General features: G+C 39.6%; 1 protein-coding gene across 2 annotated transcripts in view; it reads right to left on the reverse strand.

Moving 5' to 3' along the window:
- Positions 1–759: 759 nt before the first annotated feature.
- The window catches only part of impact (impact RWD domain protein), an 87,207-nt gene continuing 71,636 nt past the window's right edge, over positions 760–16,330 (reverse strand). For both annotated transcript variants that reach the window (XM_041246125.1, XM_041246124.1), the window contains exon 11: positions 760–1,175. In XM_041246125.1, the coding sequence (XP_041102059.1) occupies positions 1,116–1,175 (60 nt within the window). In that variant the 3' untranslated portion in view covers positions 760–1,115. The remainder of the gene's footprint in view (positions 1,176–16,330) is intronic.

Consider the following 16,330-nt stretch of genomic DNA (forward strand, 5'->3'; position numbering starts at 1 on the left):
TACCCGAACTGATGTGATATACTCACCACTTCCAAAATTTTAATTATTAAAGGTATCCGTGGCTTACCGGTAGCTGTCAATTAAAAAAATAATACTGCTGGAACTGTCTTTTGTTCAGTACAGAAAAGGTGATATGGAACAGCACAGGCTACCGCAATCTAGGATATCTAATGAAGTCAGCACAAAGACATGAGCGTTCCCAAAGTCACTTACAAGCCAGTGGCTCTAAAAACTTTTGGACAAACCCGGACTGATGTTCAAATGGTTAAGCAGAAACATAGGAATACAATACTTCAAAATGAGCAGCAATAACTGACATTCAGAAGCACGATGGAGGCACCAATTCCTCAAATAGAGGTAATTATGTGGAATTACTTTCTCTGACACTTTCTATGACACAGTGTTAAGCAATCACTTGTCAATAGCCAGAGTATTCCTAGATACCTCTGACAAGATACATAACACCTTAATCTCTTTTAATCTCTGTGATGCAACAAAAATGAGAAGCCAAGTACGTAGTTGTAATGGTAAACGCAGCTGTCCTGTGTTTTCATGTATGTGACTGACAGTGGTCCAAATGAACGGTTGTTCTGTGAAAATTTGTTACATTTAAAAAAAAAAAAAAAAAAAAAAAAAAAAAACAGCAAATTCCCATTGGGCTATTTTTATTTTTATTTTTTAGATTCTATTGATTTAGAAGTATTACTATGCAGGACAGCTACTATAAGATTGTTATATTTTTTAATAATATGGATGGATTAATCTACCAATTAGTCAACTAATGCCCATAGATTAACCTATCAAAAATGTTAATCAAGTGTATTACTCTGGGCATACAAGCTAGATAACTGGTGGTATTGGGAGATAAGTAAAAAGATGATCTGAAACTTCAGATATAATAAATCTTTAATTGCATCTGCAGGGAACAGTTCTTTAAAATGACATGACATTTGTGAAATTAGAATGTTCCGGTTGTAATTATAATCAGTAGTTGAGCTTGCATGGGGGTTTCCTGTATAAATTACACTATCTGTGAAAGTATCAGCAAATAACTAGCTTCTGCAACGTTTTCAATCAAGAAAAGCATGCCCAGGGTGAACAGCACCGGATCTCTTTCATTTTCCTTTCTTGCTTTTTTGCTTCTTGTTCTTTCCTCCTGATTTGGCTGGGTCATCCTGGAAGAAACAAACATGTCAAAGGAATGGTTGCATTCCTACAGTACTTCGTTACACTTTAACTACATTACACTAACACCAAAGGTTGGTATCATTACTTGTTTATTTAGCAGACACCTTTATCCAACGTGACTTACAGAGACTAGGGTGTGTGAACAGTGCACCAGCTGCAGATTCACTTCTCACAACATCTCACCCGAAAAGCGGAGCACAAGAGGTTAAGGACTTGCTCAGGGTCATACAGTGAGTCAGTGAGTGAGTCAGGGGACCTCCTGATTACATTCCCTTTACTTTAACCACTGGACCACACACATCATAGCAAGGTGTCTAATTTCAACACAGTACATTAGACGCTAGCTCATCCAAACAAGTTGGGACAGAACTACTTACCGAGAGATTGTATCTAACCAATTGTCAGAGGTATGCAAAGGTGCTGTTCCCTACTTAAGACGCCAGAGGCATACATCATCACCTTCTGGCTAAAAAGGTGCTAGGTGGGTGTGAGAGGTTAGGTTAGGGGTAGTATATGCTTTTTGATTTAAAAAATCATGGCATTTTTATACATTATATATGCACATGTCTTCCTGCTGTGTAAACACCCTTGTTATTCGGCCTTAACCTGAGTAGCATCCTGGTTGTGCCATCATGTATTACATTATTTTATGTATAAATAGAATTATGCATGCTTTTTATGTTCTCCTTTGTTATTATTATTATTAGTATGTATTGTTTGTAGATAATCTAGTTGTTGTGGGATATTAAATATTCTAACAACTTCATAACTGGAACAAAAACGTTAAATACAATGCAGACAAGCCTTTAATCTCCATTGTGCTGTACCATCTGCTGGGTAACTCATTTACAAATTGTCTATTTGAAACCTTTGATTCCAATGGCAAGTAGCTGGCCTCTAGCAAATACCATATATACAGGTATTTATTTGAAATGACAACATGGACTATTCTAGGATATTAAAGGATAATATTTGCACATTAGAAGAATGAAAAAACAATACTAGTAGCATGAGGATAAAGGAGACAATACGTCCATGTTGAACAAGTGCTTAATAGCGGAAGGTACTGTATACAGGAGTAAATGATATGCACACATCCTTAAGGTTTATAATATAACAATAAAAGTAGATACACTGTAACTCAGACTATAAAATGGCTATTTATTTTAGCAGAATATCTATGTGTTGCATATAGGGTATACAAAGTTGCTTTTCAAAGGAATTCTTTTTTTCTCTTCTTATGATGGTGCAATATCTGTCCCTATGACAGTTTAGTTTAGCACCAACATTACTTCATTACTAACAGAAAAAATAACAGCACTCGCTATACTGAAAAACACAAAATAATTCAATAAACAACATTTTTGAATTGTTAATGATATTTTACTTTCCTTTTTTGTGAACTTGTTTCCTGTGTTTTACTACATGACCAAACAAAAAGCAACTAATTAGATTTTATATCAAAGTAATCATAAACAGCCAGTTGGGTGGGGTAAATGTCTAACACATGACCATGCAAAGTTTAATCAAATTTGGGTATGAATTTATTAACATATAGCACTGATTAATCCACCCAATCAGAGACATTTATTCAGACACCTTCAAGAACTTGAAAACAGACCATACATAAGTTTAATCACAACTGGATGAATGGTTCTTCGGTTATATAGCTAACATTTAAGAAACACAAATTGGATCCTGTTACAACTAAGGCTAAGGTGATACATCGATCGATCACGCATCGTATCGTTTGAACACTATCGATAGTCAAGCCTGTGCATCATTTCTGTGTAAAGCTTTTAAGCAAAGGGAAGTTTTTTTTTGTTTTGTTTTGTTTTTGGAATCTTCATCATTTATTGTATTTCAGCACAGAGTTTTCAGCCCCATTTGCCCCAGGTCTGCATGTGATTGAGGACTGAGCAACCGAGCTTAGATCGTACCGTCCTTTACATACTGTTCGACCCCGCCCTTAGCCTCGGCCCCGGTCACCGCTGTACCCAATCGGCGTACATAGTAACTCCGACTGAGGCACGTGCCGCGGATTTCCGCATTCGGGCGGAGCGAGCGATCTTTCTGGAATTCCCAGACGGTTCGACCTTTGTCTTTTTCCCGGTCTCGTCCCGTTTTATGCAACTCCACCAGCGATCGGGAGGATCAACCACAGCTCCGACCCACTGCACCCTCGTCACACAGTGCCTCAGAGTTTCATGCATTTAAATGAGGATTTTTTTCCACTTATCTACACACCATACTCCACACTGTTAAAGGGGAAAAAGTTTTTATTGAGAAAAAAAAATTATATATTAAAAATACAAAACTGAAAGATCATAATTGGATAAGTCTCCACTCCCCTGAGTTAATACTTAGTGGAAGCACCTTTGGCAGCAATTACAGCTGTGAGTCTGTTGGGGTAGATCTCTACCAAATTTGCACACCTAGATTTGGCAATATTTGAACAATCTTTACAAATCTGTTCAAATTCTGTCAAGTTCCTTGGGGAGCGTTGATGGACAGCAACCTTCAAGTCATGCCACAAATTTTTAATTGGATTTAGGTCGGGGCTCTGACTGGGCCACTCAAGGACATTTACCTTTTTGTTCCTTAGCCACTTCAGTGTAGCTTTGGCTGTGTGCTTTGGGTCATTGTCATGCTGAAAGGTGAACTTCTGTCCCAGTTTCAGCTTTCCTGCAGAGGGCAGCAGGTTTTCCTCAAGGACTTCTCTGTACTTTGCTCCAATCATTTTCCCTTCTATCCTGACAAGTGCCCTTGTCCCTGCTGATGAGAAACATCCCCATAACATGATGCTGCCACCACCATGCTTCACAGTAGGGATTGTGTTCTTTGGGTGATGCGCTGTGTTGGGTTTGTGCCAAACATAATGCTTTGCATTTAGGCCAAAATGTTCCATTTTAGTTTCGTCAGACAAAACTTTTTGCCACATGGCTACAGAATCTCCTGAGTGTTTTTTTGCATACTTCAAACAGGATTCAAGGTGGGCTTTCTTGAGTAATGGCTTCCTTCTTGCCATCCTACCATACAAGCCAGATTTGTGGAGTGCTAGGGATATTGTTGTCGCATGCACACTTTGACCAGTCTTGGTATTAAAAGCCTGTAGCTCTTGCAAAGTTGCCATCGGCCTCTTGGTAGCCTCTCTGATAAGTCTCCTTCTTGCTTGCTCATCCAGTTTGGAGGGGCGGCCTGATCTAGGCAGGGTCTTGGTGGTGCCATACACCTTCCACTTCTTAATAATCATCTTGACCATGTTCCAAAGGATATTCAAGGCCTTTGATATTTTTTATACCCATCCCCTTATCTGTGCCTTTCAACAACTTTGTCACGGAGGAGTTCTTTTGACAGCGCCTTGGTGCTCATGGTTGAGTCTTTCCTCAGTAATGCACTACCCAGCAGAGGGAACCTACAGGAACTGCTGAATTTATCCTGAAATATGTGTATCATTACAATTTAACACAGGTGGAGACCACTTAACTTGGTGTGTGATTTTGAAGGTGATTGGTTACACCTGGGGGGGGGGGGGGGGGGGGGGCTTGTTTAGATTTAGCACATCTTATAAAAACCCACTTAACCGCTGTTGAAAAGAACATCATTTCTGGAGACACCAAATTTAAATATCAGGAAAGATTAAGGTGAACAGATAGCAAGAGTGAAAAATCGGGACACTTTCAGTTGGTGAGGGGAGGAAAGAAACCTTGTGAACTACTGAACAACGCAAGTGACGCAAACTACTAGCTTCCTCTGTAGATAGGCTTTTTTTATTCCTTCGCCTTCCTGTATGCATTGCACTTAGGCAAAAACAAAAACCTAGAGTAATATAATTTAAAAAATAAAAATACTTCAAAGCGGTTAACTTTCTTGTTTACTCTTCAGATGACAGCACTGTTTTAATCAGCCTATCAGTGCGTCTGTACTGGCTTTTGTGTGACCCGCTGTACTGTACGTAGCAGGTGGGACAAAGTCTTTGTTGCAGTGCTTTGATTTAGGTTGCTAAAATCTAGTTTTCACCATTAGACGTAAAGTACCATAAAATGGGCGACAAAGCAAAACAAGCAAAGTATATTTCGGCTGAGGATCGTGTCAAGATCGTGTCAAAAGAAACTGAACATGCAGATGGAGGTAATTGTTTTGCACATCTTGTAACGTGACTCAAAGAAAATACAACTGATCGCTATAACTTCAGAATCACACATTAAACAAAAGGCTACTACAGAGGCTGCTGAACAGAATGTAAAACAAACAGCTTTCAGAAAGTCAGCACAGACAAAAAAGTATTCCTGTGTCGGTTGTAGCCAAGTGAAATCAGCACTACAGGTACAATTTAAGCACAGTTACCTCGGTTCAAACAACCTGCTGTTTACTTTTTAAACGCAGTTACAATTTAGACAACGTATAACATGACAATGAATGTGCTGCATATATGGGCTTTATTAAAAAATGCCAGATACCTTTGGGTAACTGAGTTTTGGGACATTTTCTAAGTGATGTCCACATCTGTATAACTTGGCAAAGCTTTGCCTTACACTTCCAAACAATTCAGTGGATGCAAACGTGCAGTATCAATGTAAGGGCAAATGCACACCACAGAATGTCGGCAGCAACTTGCCTTTTAACAAGTGACAGTTTTAGTAAGGAAGCAAGTACCACTATTTTTAGGCTTTTATAGTGCTCTGAAATATTACCTGTGTTTAATGTTTAAACAGGTCTGCAAAATGTTTGTGAAATCCTAATTATAAACCTAATCCTAATTGGATGACTTCACCATGGGCATATGAATGAATCAATTTTTTCCCCACTTCGTTCAGTACTTGCGCTGTCCTTTTTGCTTTTTAGTGACAGGCTCGTCAACAACACCAGCCATCACGACGCTTCACCAGTAAAACCAGACACACAGGCGCACGCACCAAGAAAAACACATGACGCGGCACACTATATCATATTACTGCAGGTTAACGTGATTGGATAGCCACTTCAATGCAGTGCAAACAACTCACTCAAACAACACACCCTAAACCAGTAGAGTATGCTGTTGCCCGAGAGACAGTACCGCAGCCACATATAAGAAATTTCCTAATGGGAAAAAAAAAATTCAACATTTTACGCCTGGGTTTTCAACATTTAGTCTAAAAATTGGGACAAATGGCATCCCGACAGTACCTTCATCGGGACGCAGGACAAAGCCCCTAATATCGGGATGATCACAATTTTATCTGGACAATCCCGATTTTATTGGGACATCTGGTCATCCTAGGAAAGATCATAGTAAACAGTGTTTAAAAACTTCCATAACAGTTTGCTTGTGGCAAAATAGCTTTGTTTTGAATATGCCACTAAACATTTCAGCAAATACTGGTATGCCCACCTTTGGCCTTGATTACTGCCTGGCACTTTCGGTGGTTTGGATATTTTCTACGCTCATTTATTTAAGGTAAATATTACTCATGACCACCACATAGCTATTCCAAACATGAAAGACCTAAAAGACTGATGCAAACCTAGCACAGTGGTAAATGCTCTGGAGCACTTTGCAGCAGATCATCAGTACTTCTAGGAATTAACTGTAAATACTTTGATCTGTAGTAAATCAAATCAAATCACATCAAATTTATATAGCGCCTTTCAAACAAAGTGTATCTCAAAGCACTGTACAAGACAAAATAAAAAAAAAATAACAATAAAAAAACACTTGTACAGAGATCCCAAAAACGTGTCACACACACCCAAAATTAAACAATTCAACCGTTCAATTAAAAACAGTAAAAATTTATTGAAAACAGCAATTTAAAGAGATAATTGTGGTTTTAATTGTAAAAAAAAGCTATTTTGTAGCAACAAAACAATTAAATTTATGTAAATGTAATTTAAATTTAAAAAAGGGCAAAATGAAAATGCAGTTTATATTGTAAAACAGAAAAACTATGATAGAAAAGCTATTCTGTAAAAATATGTTGTTATAAGATGTTAAGTGGAAACTAACAGCAGATCATTAAGAATACAAAATCAGGCCATGATAATTTTTCCAGTTTGTTCTGAAAGTGCTACTGATGAATACTCTAACCACTATAATTAAGTGAGTAGATATGTTTTAATTATTAAATTGCACTCAAATACAATTACTATTCAAAGTACAGAGAAGAAGCAGACTAGTTTTATGAATAAGAAAGTGGACAGCTTATGATAACAAAAGTCAGGGCAAATTATAATTATAGCAGTTTTACCTGAAAGATTTTGAGCTAGGTGTAAATCAGTTTTGAAGTGCTATGAAAGACCTATGCTGTTAATTATGAAAAATACATGTTTGGGCTTCTCAACTCCTCAGCTGATTGTGTAAGAAAGGCTATGCTCTCCTTTTAAAAACCCTGGTCCAATTACATTATCATATTAATGAAGGCCCATATGGCAACTTTATCCATCTTTGATTGTAGTGTTTGAGACAGAGAGTTATAAAGGTGTGTGACAAAGGAGCCCTTTAAAGGACCTGGAGGATGTATAGGCTATAAGAAATGGTCTCTCTAGCAGATACAAGGGCAATTAGCTAATGTGGGTTGCTGGAGAGGGGGATCTTCTTATCTAGGAAATAGGGTTGCTATGTTTTGCTAAGGAGAGTGTCTGTTTATCTGCCGAATGTATGGAATGTGACAAGTTGGGGGTTGTAGAATATCTGTTGTGTTATAATTAGGGCTTCTGTTTTTTTGTTTTTTATTAATTGTATTTTACTGTGCTTATTTTTACCTATTTTCGAGTTTTATGTAAATCGTTTTTTTCGGGGCTTTCGTTTTTGATATACTGTATGAAATTAGTGTTTTCAGTTACTTTCCAAAATGCTTGAGCATTTTTTTTTTTTTGTCAAAATATTTACAGTAACTCGACAGTACTTGCACACTTAAGTTGTACCTTCTTTCCTTTGCTGTCTTCCATAACGAATTCCCTATGGTCACAAGCACATTCTTCTGGGGTTTTTGTGTGCAGGCATTTTTTTACATTTCGCCTCAATTCTGTTTTAAATCAGCCCTATCTTAACTGTAATACAGCCTTAAATCCCGCTAACAAGCCTCCATCCCTGATTGTAATCTCGTTTTAAATCTCGCAAGCGGAGTCTCCAATAGAAATCTAAGAATGTGCTGTCACACAATAGTTGGGGCTGGTTTAAAGAATTCAGAACGAATAAATGATAGATACAGGTCAAGAAGGCGGGACATTGCCCAGCAGCACTGGGAAATGTATTTATTATTATGTTTGTAGTCGGTTTTTATTTTTTAATGGGAAAAGGATAACATCAACGTGAATTGATTAACCATTTCCACAGTTTTTCCGGTGTTTTCCAGTGTTGGCTTTCCACTGATTTTTTTTTTTGTATCGGAGGTGTTTTATCGGGTTTTATCACTTAAAACTGAAAATCAGAAGCTCTAGTTACAATGTTAACTCAGCACAGTTGGAAAACAGAGAAGAGCTCACATTGCCAGCTGTCCGGAGCTAGTAGCTGTTGGTACGGTGTCATTTTAGGACCTCCTCAGACCTCACCCCTCCTCGAGTCAATCGTCACCCCTCCTTGAGTCAATCCTTACCCCTCCGCGACTCAATCGTCAGACCACTTCAAGCCATACTAGCCCCTTGCCTTTTTATAGTTATACTGGAATAGCTGGACAGAAATTTAACAGTGCAGTTTTACTTGTTAGAGAGATTGGTGAGTACTATGATTGTTAAAAAATAAAAATACACAAATTAAATAGGCTTATATTAATATAGGTACACAAACGTACGTTAATAGGACACCGTAAGTTAGTACAGTTAAATGTGTGCTGCACTAACCTGTGGTCTTTGGTTCCACACCAAGGGTTGTCTCTGCCACCTCCGGGTCAGTGCATCGCAGGGAAGGTATTTCTATATAGACTTTATATATAGAACAAGATACTAAAGATAATTTTAAAAAGCACTTTAAACGGTACAAAGTTTAGTACCTTTTTCTACTGCCAGCTTGATGCACCGTGGAAGTAACCAAGGAGATGACATTAATGTTGCACATTTTATGTTTGTTTTTGTTTTTTTGTTGCCTGGAGACATGCTTAGAGAAATTAATTAGATGGTATCTAGTGTTTAAAGACAAGAAAGCATGCAGAGGGGTGATGCACTGATGTATTGAATTACAGTACATGCTCAGCATGTACTGTATTATGCATTGTTCCTCACTATCTTATAAAGCGCTTTGTGATGGTGGTCCACTGTGAAAGAACATAAGAACATAAGAACATAAGAAAGTTTACAAACGAGAGGAGGCCATTCGGCCCATCTTGCTCGTTTGGTTGTTAGTAGCTTATTGATCCCAAAATCTCATCAAGCAGCTTCTTGAAGGATCCCAGGGTGTCAGCTTCAACAACATTACTGGGGAGTTGATTCCAGACCCTCACAATTCTCTGTGTAAAAAAGTGTCTCCTATTTTCTGTTCTGAATGCCCGTTTTTCTAAACTCCATTTGTGACCCCTGGTCCTTGTTTCTTTTTTCAGGCTGAAAAAGTCCCTTGGGTCGACACTGTCAACACCTTTTAGAATTCTGAATGCTTGAATTAGGTCGCCACATAGTCTTCTTTGTTCAAGACTGAACAGATTCAATTCTTTTAGCCTGTCTGCATATGACATGCCTTTTAAGCCCGGAATAATTCTGGTCGCTCTTCTTTGCACTCTTTCTACAGCAGCAATATCTTTTTTATAGCGAGGTGACCAGAACTGAACACAATATTCAAGATGAGGTCTTACTAGTGCATTGTACAGTTTTAACATTACTTCCTTTTATTTAAATTCAACACTTTTCACAATGTATCCGAGCATCTTGTTAGCCTTTTTTATAGCTTCCCCACATTGTCTAGATGAAGACATTTCTGAGTCAACAAAAACTCCTAGGTCTTTTTCATAGATTCCTTCTCCAATTTCAGTATCTCCCATATGATATTTATAATGTACATTTTTATTTCCTGCGTGCAGTACCTTACACTTTTCTCTATTAAATGTCATTTGCCATGTGTCTGCCCAGTTCTGAATCTTGTCTAGATCATTTTGAATGACCTTTGCTGCTGCAACAGTGTTTGCCACTCCTCCTACTTTTGTGTCGTCTGCAAATTTAACAAGTTTGCTTACTATACCAGAATCTAAATCATTAATGTAGATTAGGAATAGCAGAGGACCTAATACTGATCCCTGTGGTACACCGCTGGTTACCACACTCCAGAGACGCTACATAAAATAAATATTGATTGAGTGATTGATTAATTGATTGTTGGTACCCTAGCGTCGGGCCTGTGTTGGCATTAAATTTGCGCCCCTGTGCAGCCTGTCATCACCCACTGGTCTGTGTCTGATTTAGTATCATTCTGTGACAACCGACATGTGTACCATCGCCCTGTTAGAGACCAATGCTGCTTTGTGAATAATCTGCATTGGGAATGCTTTTTTACATTAACAGTTATGTGACATTTTACGTCTCTACTATTTCTGCTCTCTGGTGTCTTGAAGAACTGAATTAAAATAGAAAGAGGGAGGTGAGCCTCGTAATTCCTTCACCAGGACTCCCAATTTAGGTCCATCAGCAGGGGTCAGCTCTATCCATAGCAGAAACAAAACATGTTACACTTTTACTGTTATACAGTACATTGGTTGATTACATTGTTCAGCTACAAACATAACCAACTGAGTCAATAAGGTCTATCATTTTAGGATCTTTTTCAGTCAGAAAATACACTATTCACTTTTGCAACAATAAAAATAATGAAGAAGCAGCTGTTTGGAGTCAATTTAGACAAATATGGTGTCTGTGTATATTTATTAGTATTAGTATTTCACACAATGGGGATGGCCACAATGTTATTACCTATGGAATCTAATTGTATTCCCCAACGGTCTTGTTACATCAAAGTCCATTATGTGAACTTACTAATATATAATTTTTCTTTTGTTTGTGTTTTTTTTTCTCACTCTTGCACAAATTAAGCATACAGATAAAACCTTAGCACACACTTACATGATGCATATCACTGTAATCATCTGAAGCCCCTTTCGCACACAAATGCTACTGAGTCGTCTTAGAGACGTTAAAAAAATATCTAAATTACTCACTCACACAGCACAAAATTGCGCAATATATGCCAGCATAATATCATTATAACGCTTTCACTAGGGCTTGGAATTTACTTTTCCATGAACTAGCCACCATGGCTAGTGGATGGAAAAATCCACTGGCCACACAAACATTTTACCAGCCAACACCGGGGGCAACGCAGACAAAAGAAAATGCAAAAACAACAACAGGGTCTGAAACAATCTGCCTCACGAGTGAAGATACAGCTTCTGAGATGTGTTGGGCATCTCCACAGAATTATTCATATACTAGCTCCTCTTCTATCACTGTGCTAACGGTTGAACCATCTGACATTACCTACAGCACCTTTTATTTTCTCTTCCAGCTGCTTTCTTTCTACCTCAGCAATGTAGTGCTTGTTTGTCATTTCTAGTCCTTTCATCAACCCTATATAATTAAAAATAATTTAAACAATTTAAACAAAATGCTATTTTCTATTGTCATACTTTCTGAATGAGGATCTGCTAAGCATTAACTTACTATGTTTTTTCAAGCTTTAAAACAAGTCAGTTCAAGATACAATTGATTCCAATAAATAGTAAATTCACCAAAAGGAATCTTAAATACCAAATAAGAGATTACTTTATTTAACATGGTTACATTGTAGTTTACTAGCAATCATTTGAATCCCTTTTTCAGAGTTTGCAGCACACAAATATTATTATTATGTACAATAATAATAATAATAATAATAATAATAATAATAATAATAATAATAATAATAATAATAATAATAATAATAACTAGAACTGCTAGGCAGTTCTATGGCTTCCAAGCTCAGTACCAGTTGAAAATTTTGGCAAGCTGTAGCATTGCAGCACAAGTGTCAGCAACAGATCAGTTTTATGGAACAGTTTCAATTAAAAATACTGCATGACCCTACCTACACACTGTAAGCAGTTATAAGCTAATTTCACATCTAACCTTATGGTCAAGGTAATTTTTTAATAGAGCATATATGGGTTGCTAAATGTGTTGTATAGTATCTGTTAACCTATCTGCACTTTGTAAGGAGTTACAAGCTAGTTTTACATTTGACCGAAGATTTTGAAAGGTTTTTAAAGAAATGTGTCAGGCGCCCATATTGATTTATGCACAAACACCAGTTTTGAAAAAGTCAGTTGTATTGACACAGGGATGATGCTTGTCAACTTTGGAGTTAATCAAATAAACAATTTTTCAACTGATGCGGTTTTAAATTTACGAAGAAACTGTAGGTCTAGCAGCCATCTGTTTTACAAAAGAGCACAATTTTTCCCTATTTGAATTTCATTGTCCCGTGGATGATGTCTACCAAGTTAAGAGTTAATTGGTTAAACGGTTTGCAAACGGAAGAAGTTTGATGTTGGGACGCATTTTGGTAAATTTGGTGGCAGCTATTTTGATAGTAAAATTTATCGCAGCAATTTCTGCTTCCAAACTTGAAGCGGATTTGGTTGCTGATGACATATGTGAAGTTTCAGATCAATCAGTTCACCACTTTCCAAGAAGCAGGTTTTGAAAGGTTTTTCCAAAAAATGTGCCAGGCCACCATTTTGGTTCCGATGAACACCGTTCTGCTAAGAGTCAGTTGTGTTGATACAGTGACAGGGATTATGCTTGTGAAATTTGGAGTTAGTCAAGTAAGCCATTTGTTAACTGAGGCAATTTTAAATTAAAGAAGTTAATGTACTTTGGCGGCTATATTGTTTTACAAAACATCACCATTTTGACATATTTGTATTCCATCATCACTGGGACGATGCCTACAAGGTCGTGACGATGGGTACCAAGTTTGGAGTTTGTTGGTCAAACTGCTTTCAAATAAACGCAGTTTCCTGTTAGGGGTGCGTATTGGTAAAATATGTGGCATTCATTTTCATAATAAAATTTATCATAGCAACTTTTGCTTCACAAACTTGAAGTGGTTGAAAGGTTTTTCCAAAAAATGCATCAGGTCACCATCTTGGTTGAAGCAGGACTGCAATATTTTTGCATCTGAACTGTAATCTACACAGGATGATAACTACCAAGTTTCATGTTGATTGGTTACACTGCGTTTGAACAGGAGGCATTTTAAATTGATGTAAGAATAATAGTAATAATAAGAAAAATCCTAACAATAGCAATAGACTTCCCAGCCATTCTAATAATAATAATAATAACAATGTGTTGGACCTAGTGCATTTCATAACTACAAAGTGTTTAAAACAGAAGTCAGTGTATTAAAATTAAAACTTCACCGGTTACACTTTTAGTGAGATTAAAATACTCACAAGCTGATTGCACTTGTTCAGCAATTGATACCCATGCATTCTCTTTATAATCAGCTCTATCACTGCATATACGCAGGGATAAACACTGAGCAGCTTCTCCACAAACAACCGCTCATCCATTTTGGCATTGTAATAACCATAGCAACGGGGTCAAAGTTCAGTTGATTTGAACTGTCAGCGACTGCAGTTTGTTCAGGGCGATTGCCAGTAGAAAATATGAACTACACAGTTTAACTGCTATTTTACCTTCACAACTTTACTGCGTGTGTATGTGTTGTTTATTTACTGCCTTGCAGTTTAAAAAAAAAACAGAAGTGTGATTCCTCCACCGGGACCAAGCTCTGCTGCGCCCCGCTGTTGAGTTGAATTAGCTGGCTTGTTTCAGCCTGCCTACTTGCCGCGTTTGGTCACGCGCCTGGCGTGGTGAATGTGTTTCTCCGATAGCTGAAATGCTGTGTGTGTGTAAGCCTCTATATTTCTTATTACTGCCTTTGCAGTTAAAATAACAATAATAAAAAAAGTACACTTTAATTTTTGTCTAACATACCGCAGCTCCTTGAGCCTGTGCTCCACTCCGGCATACGCTATGCGCTGCCATAGCGTTGCCCCGTTGTGTGACTGCACGTGGTCCAGAACCAGGTTATCGCTGTGCTGCACTGTGGTGTAGCACCATGCGCTCCCCTGTACTGCTCTCCTGATTGCCTACCGCAGCCACTCGAGCCTGTGTATCCACCCCGGTGTATGCTATTCACTACCCTGGGTTGTGTTGACTACATGCAGTTAAGGCTAGGCACCTCTCAGTGCTTCGGCGCCTTCAGTGCTTAGTACCACAGCATGTCAATAACACCGCCTTTCCCGTGACCTGATTTTTCGATGCACCGGTACTGTATTCTACCTCATTCATTGTCCTCAGTGCTTCTGCACCCTTGGTGCCTGAGTGCTTCAGTACACAGGTCTACACCATCCCATGTTTAACCAATGCCTTTGGGGCTGTGCAGACATCAAGCACGGCTAAATTCCTCGCTTGCACATCCTGCACAATGTCCCCTGCTAGTACGGCTGAGCCGTAACCGCTCAGCCAATAACGCCAGCCCTGGAGCTGACCCTACCTGCACCAGTGGTCAAAGCCGGATGTTACAGAACTGGATGTCAGCATTGCTGAGGAGGACCAAGATGCGATTTCGACCGTGGCCTCATGGGAAGGTGGCTCCTTCCTTCAGAAGCAGCCCCTACCTCCCCTGACCATTCCATTGGACCAGCGGTTGAGGAATTACTGCAGCGCTCTCACCGAGAGCGCAAGCATCTCAGCAGATAGCCTCAATGCTCCCCTCCTGTACTCTGGTACAGGAGAGAATGCCTTACTCACCAGGCTGTCTGGCTGGTAGAATGGTTTATCACAGTGGACCGAAAGGACGCGTATTTCATGTCCCTATTCGTCCAGTGCGCAGGAAGTATCTCTGCTTCGCCTTTCAGGGGAGCGTCTTTGAGCATTCCTTGCTGCCAATCGGCCTCTCCTTAGCTACCCTCAAGTTTTCAAATTGCTTGGATACCATCCTAGCTCCCTTGCGGCTGCAAGTGATCAGGGTGATGAACTACCTGGATGACTGGTTGATCTGTCCCAGTCGCTGGAAGGAGCAGTGGCTGGGTCTCACCCTCAAAAACGCCACAGCCACGTCTGGATTCCCTTTTTATGCAAGCCTACCTATCGGATGGCAGAGTAGCTGCCATTCGCAACTGTCTGGCCCTGTTCAACAAGGGTTCACAGTACAATTGGTGTTGTGTTAAAAATTACTGGGTCTGATGGCCGCAGCTTCATCAGCCACCCAACTAAGGTTACTCCACTCCGACCCAAGTGTGTTTCAGTACCTTTCGGATACACCCCAAGTGCAACAGACACCGTCAGCTGACCATGTCTCATCTATGCTGGGAAGTACTACGGTGGTCCAGGCAAGCCTTTCACCTGAGCAAAGGCTTAAGGATAGGAGTGATAAACAAATGTCAATTGGTGACGACAGACGCATCCAACTATGGTTGGCGGGCAGTCTGGGCAGTTAGAAGAGTCTGTGGACCCTGGTCGGGTCGATAGACATCCCAGCAAATTAATGTGCAGGAGATAAGAGCTGCCCACGAGGGGCCCAAAGCGTTTTGTACGCTTTCCTGCCAATACCGTTACTTCTTGCCTTCTTCAAGAAGGTCAGGAGAGACAAGGTGACAGTTCTTTTGGTGGACCCCAGATGGCCCAGGAGATTCTGTTTTTCAAACCTCTGCCAGCTGCTGCAAGGCCAGTCCTGGGAGGTGTTGCTGCGCATGGATCTCCTCAGTCAGGCACAAGGCACCCTCTGGCACCCAGAACCAGGTAGACTCCAACTGTGGGTCTGGCCCCTGAACAGGACCATTGTCCACCTTAAGGCTCTCGGATGCAGTTGTCAGTACACTGCAGAGCGCTAAGGCCTCCTCCACAGGAGCGTTGCGCCTATTAGTGGAAGTATTTTCAAAATTGGTGCATGACCAGAGGCCATGACCCCAATTATTGCCCTATAGCAACTATTTAGCATTTTCTGCAAGATCTGTTAGAGGTGGGTCGATCCACCTCCATGTGGAAAGTGTCCTTAGCAATCATATCTGCATGTCATTTCCCCACTGACTCAGTGTCCTGGGCGCTCATACCCTAGCAACCCGTGTTTTGAAGGATGCTCGGCGGTTACACCCTCCCAGGAGGGGCGTTCTCCCTTAATGGAGCCATGATATTG

Source organism: Polyodon spathula, chromosome 3 (genome assembly GCF_017654505.1).
Source record: "Polyodon spathula isolate WHYD16114869_AA chromosome 3, ASM1765450v1, whole genome shotgun sequence".
Lineage (NCBI taxonomy): Eukaryota > Metazoa > Chordata > Actinopteri > Acipenseriformes > Polyodontidae > Polyodon > Polyodon spathula.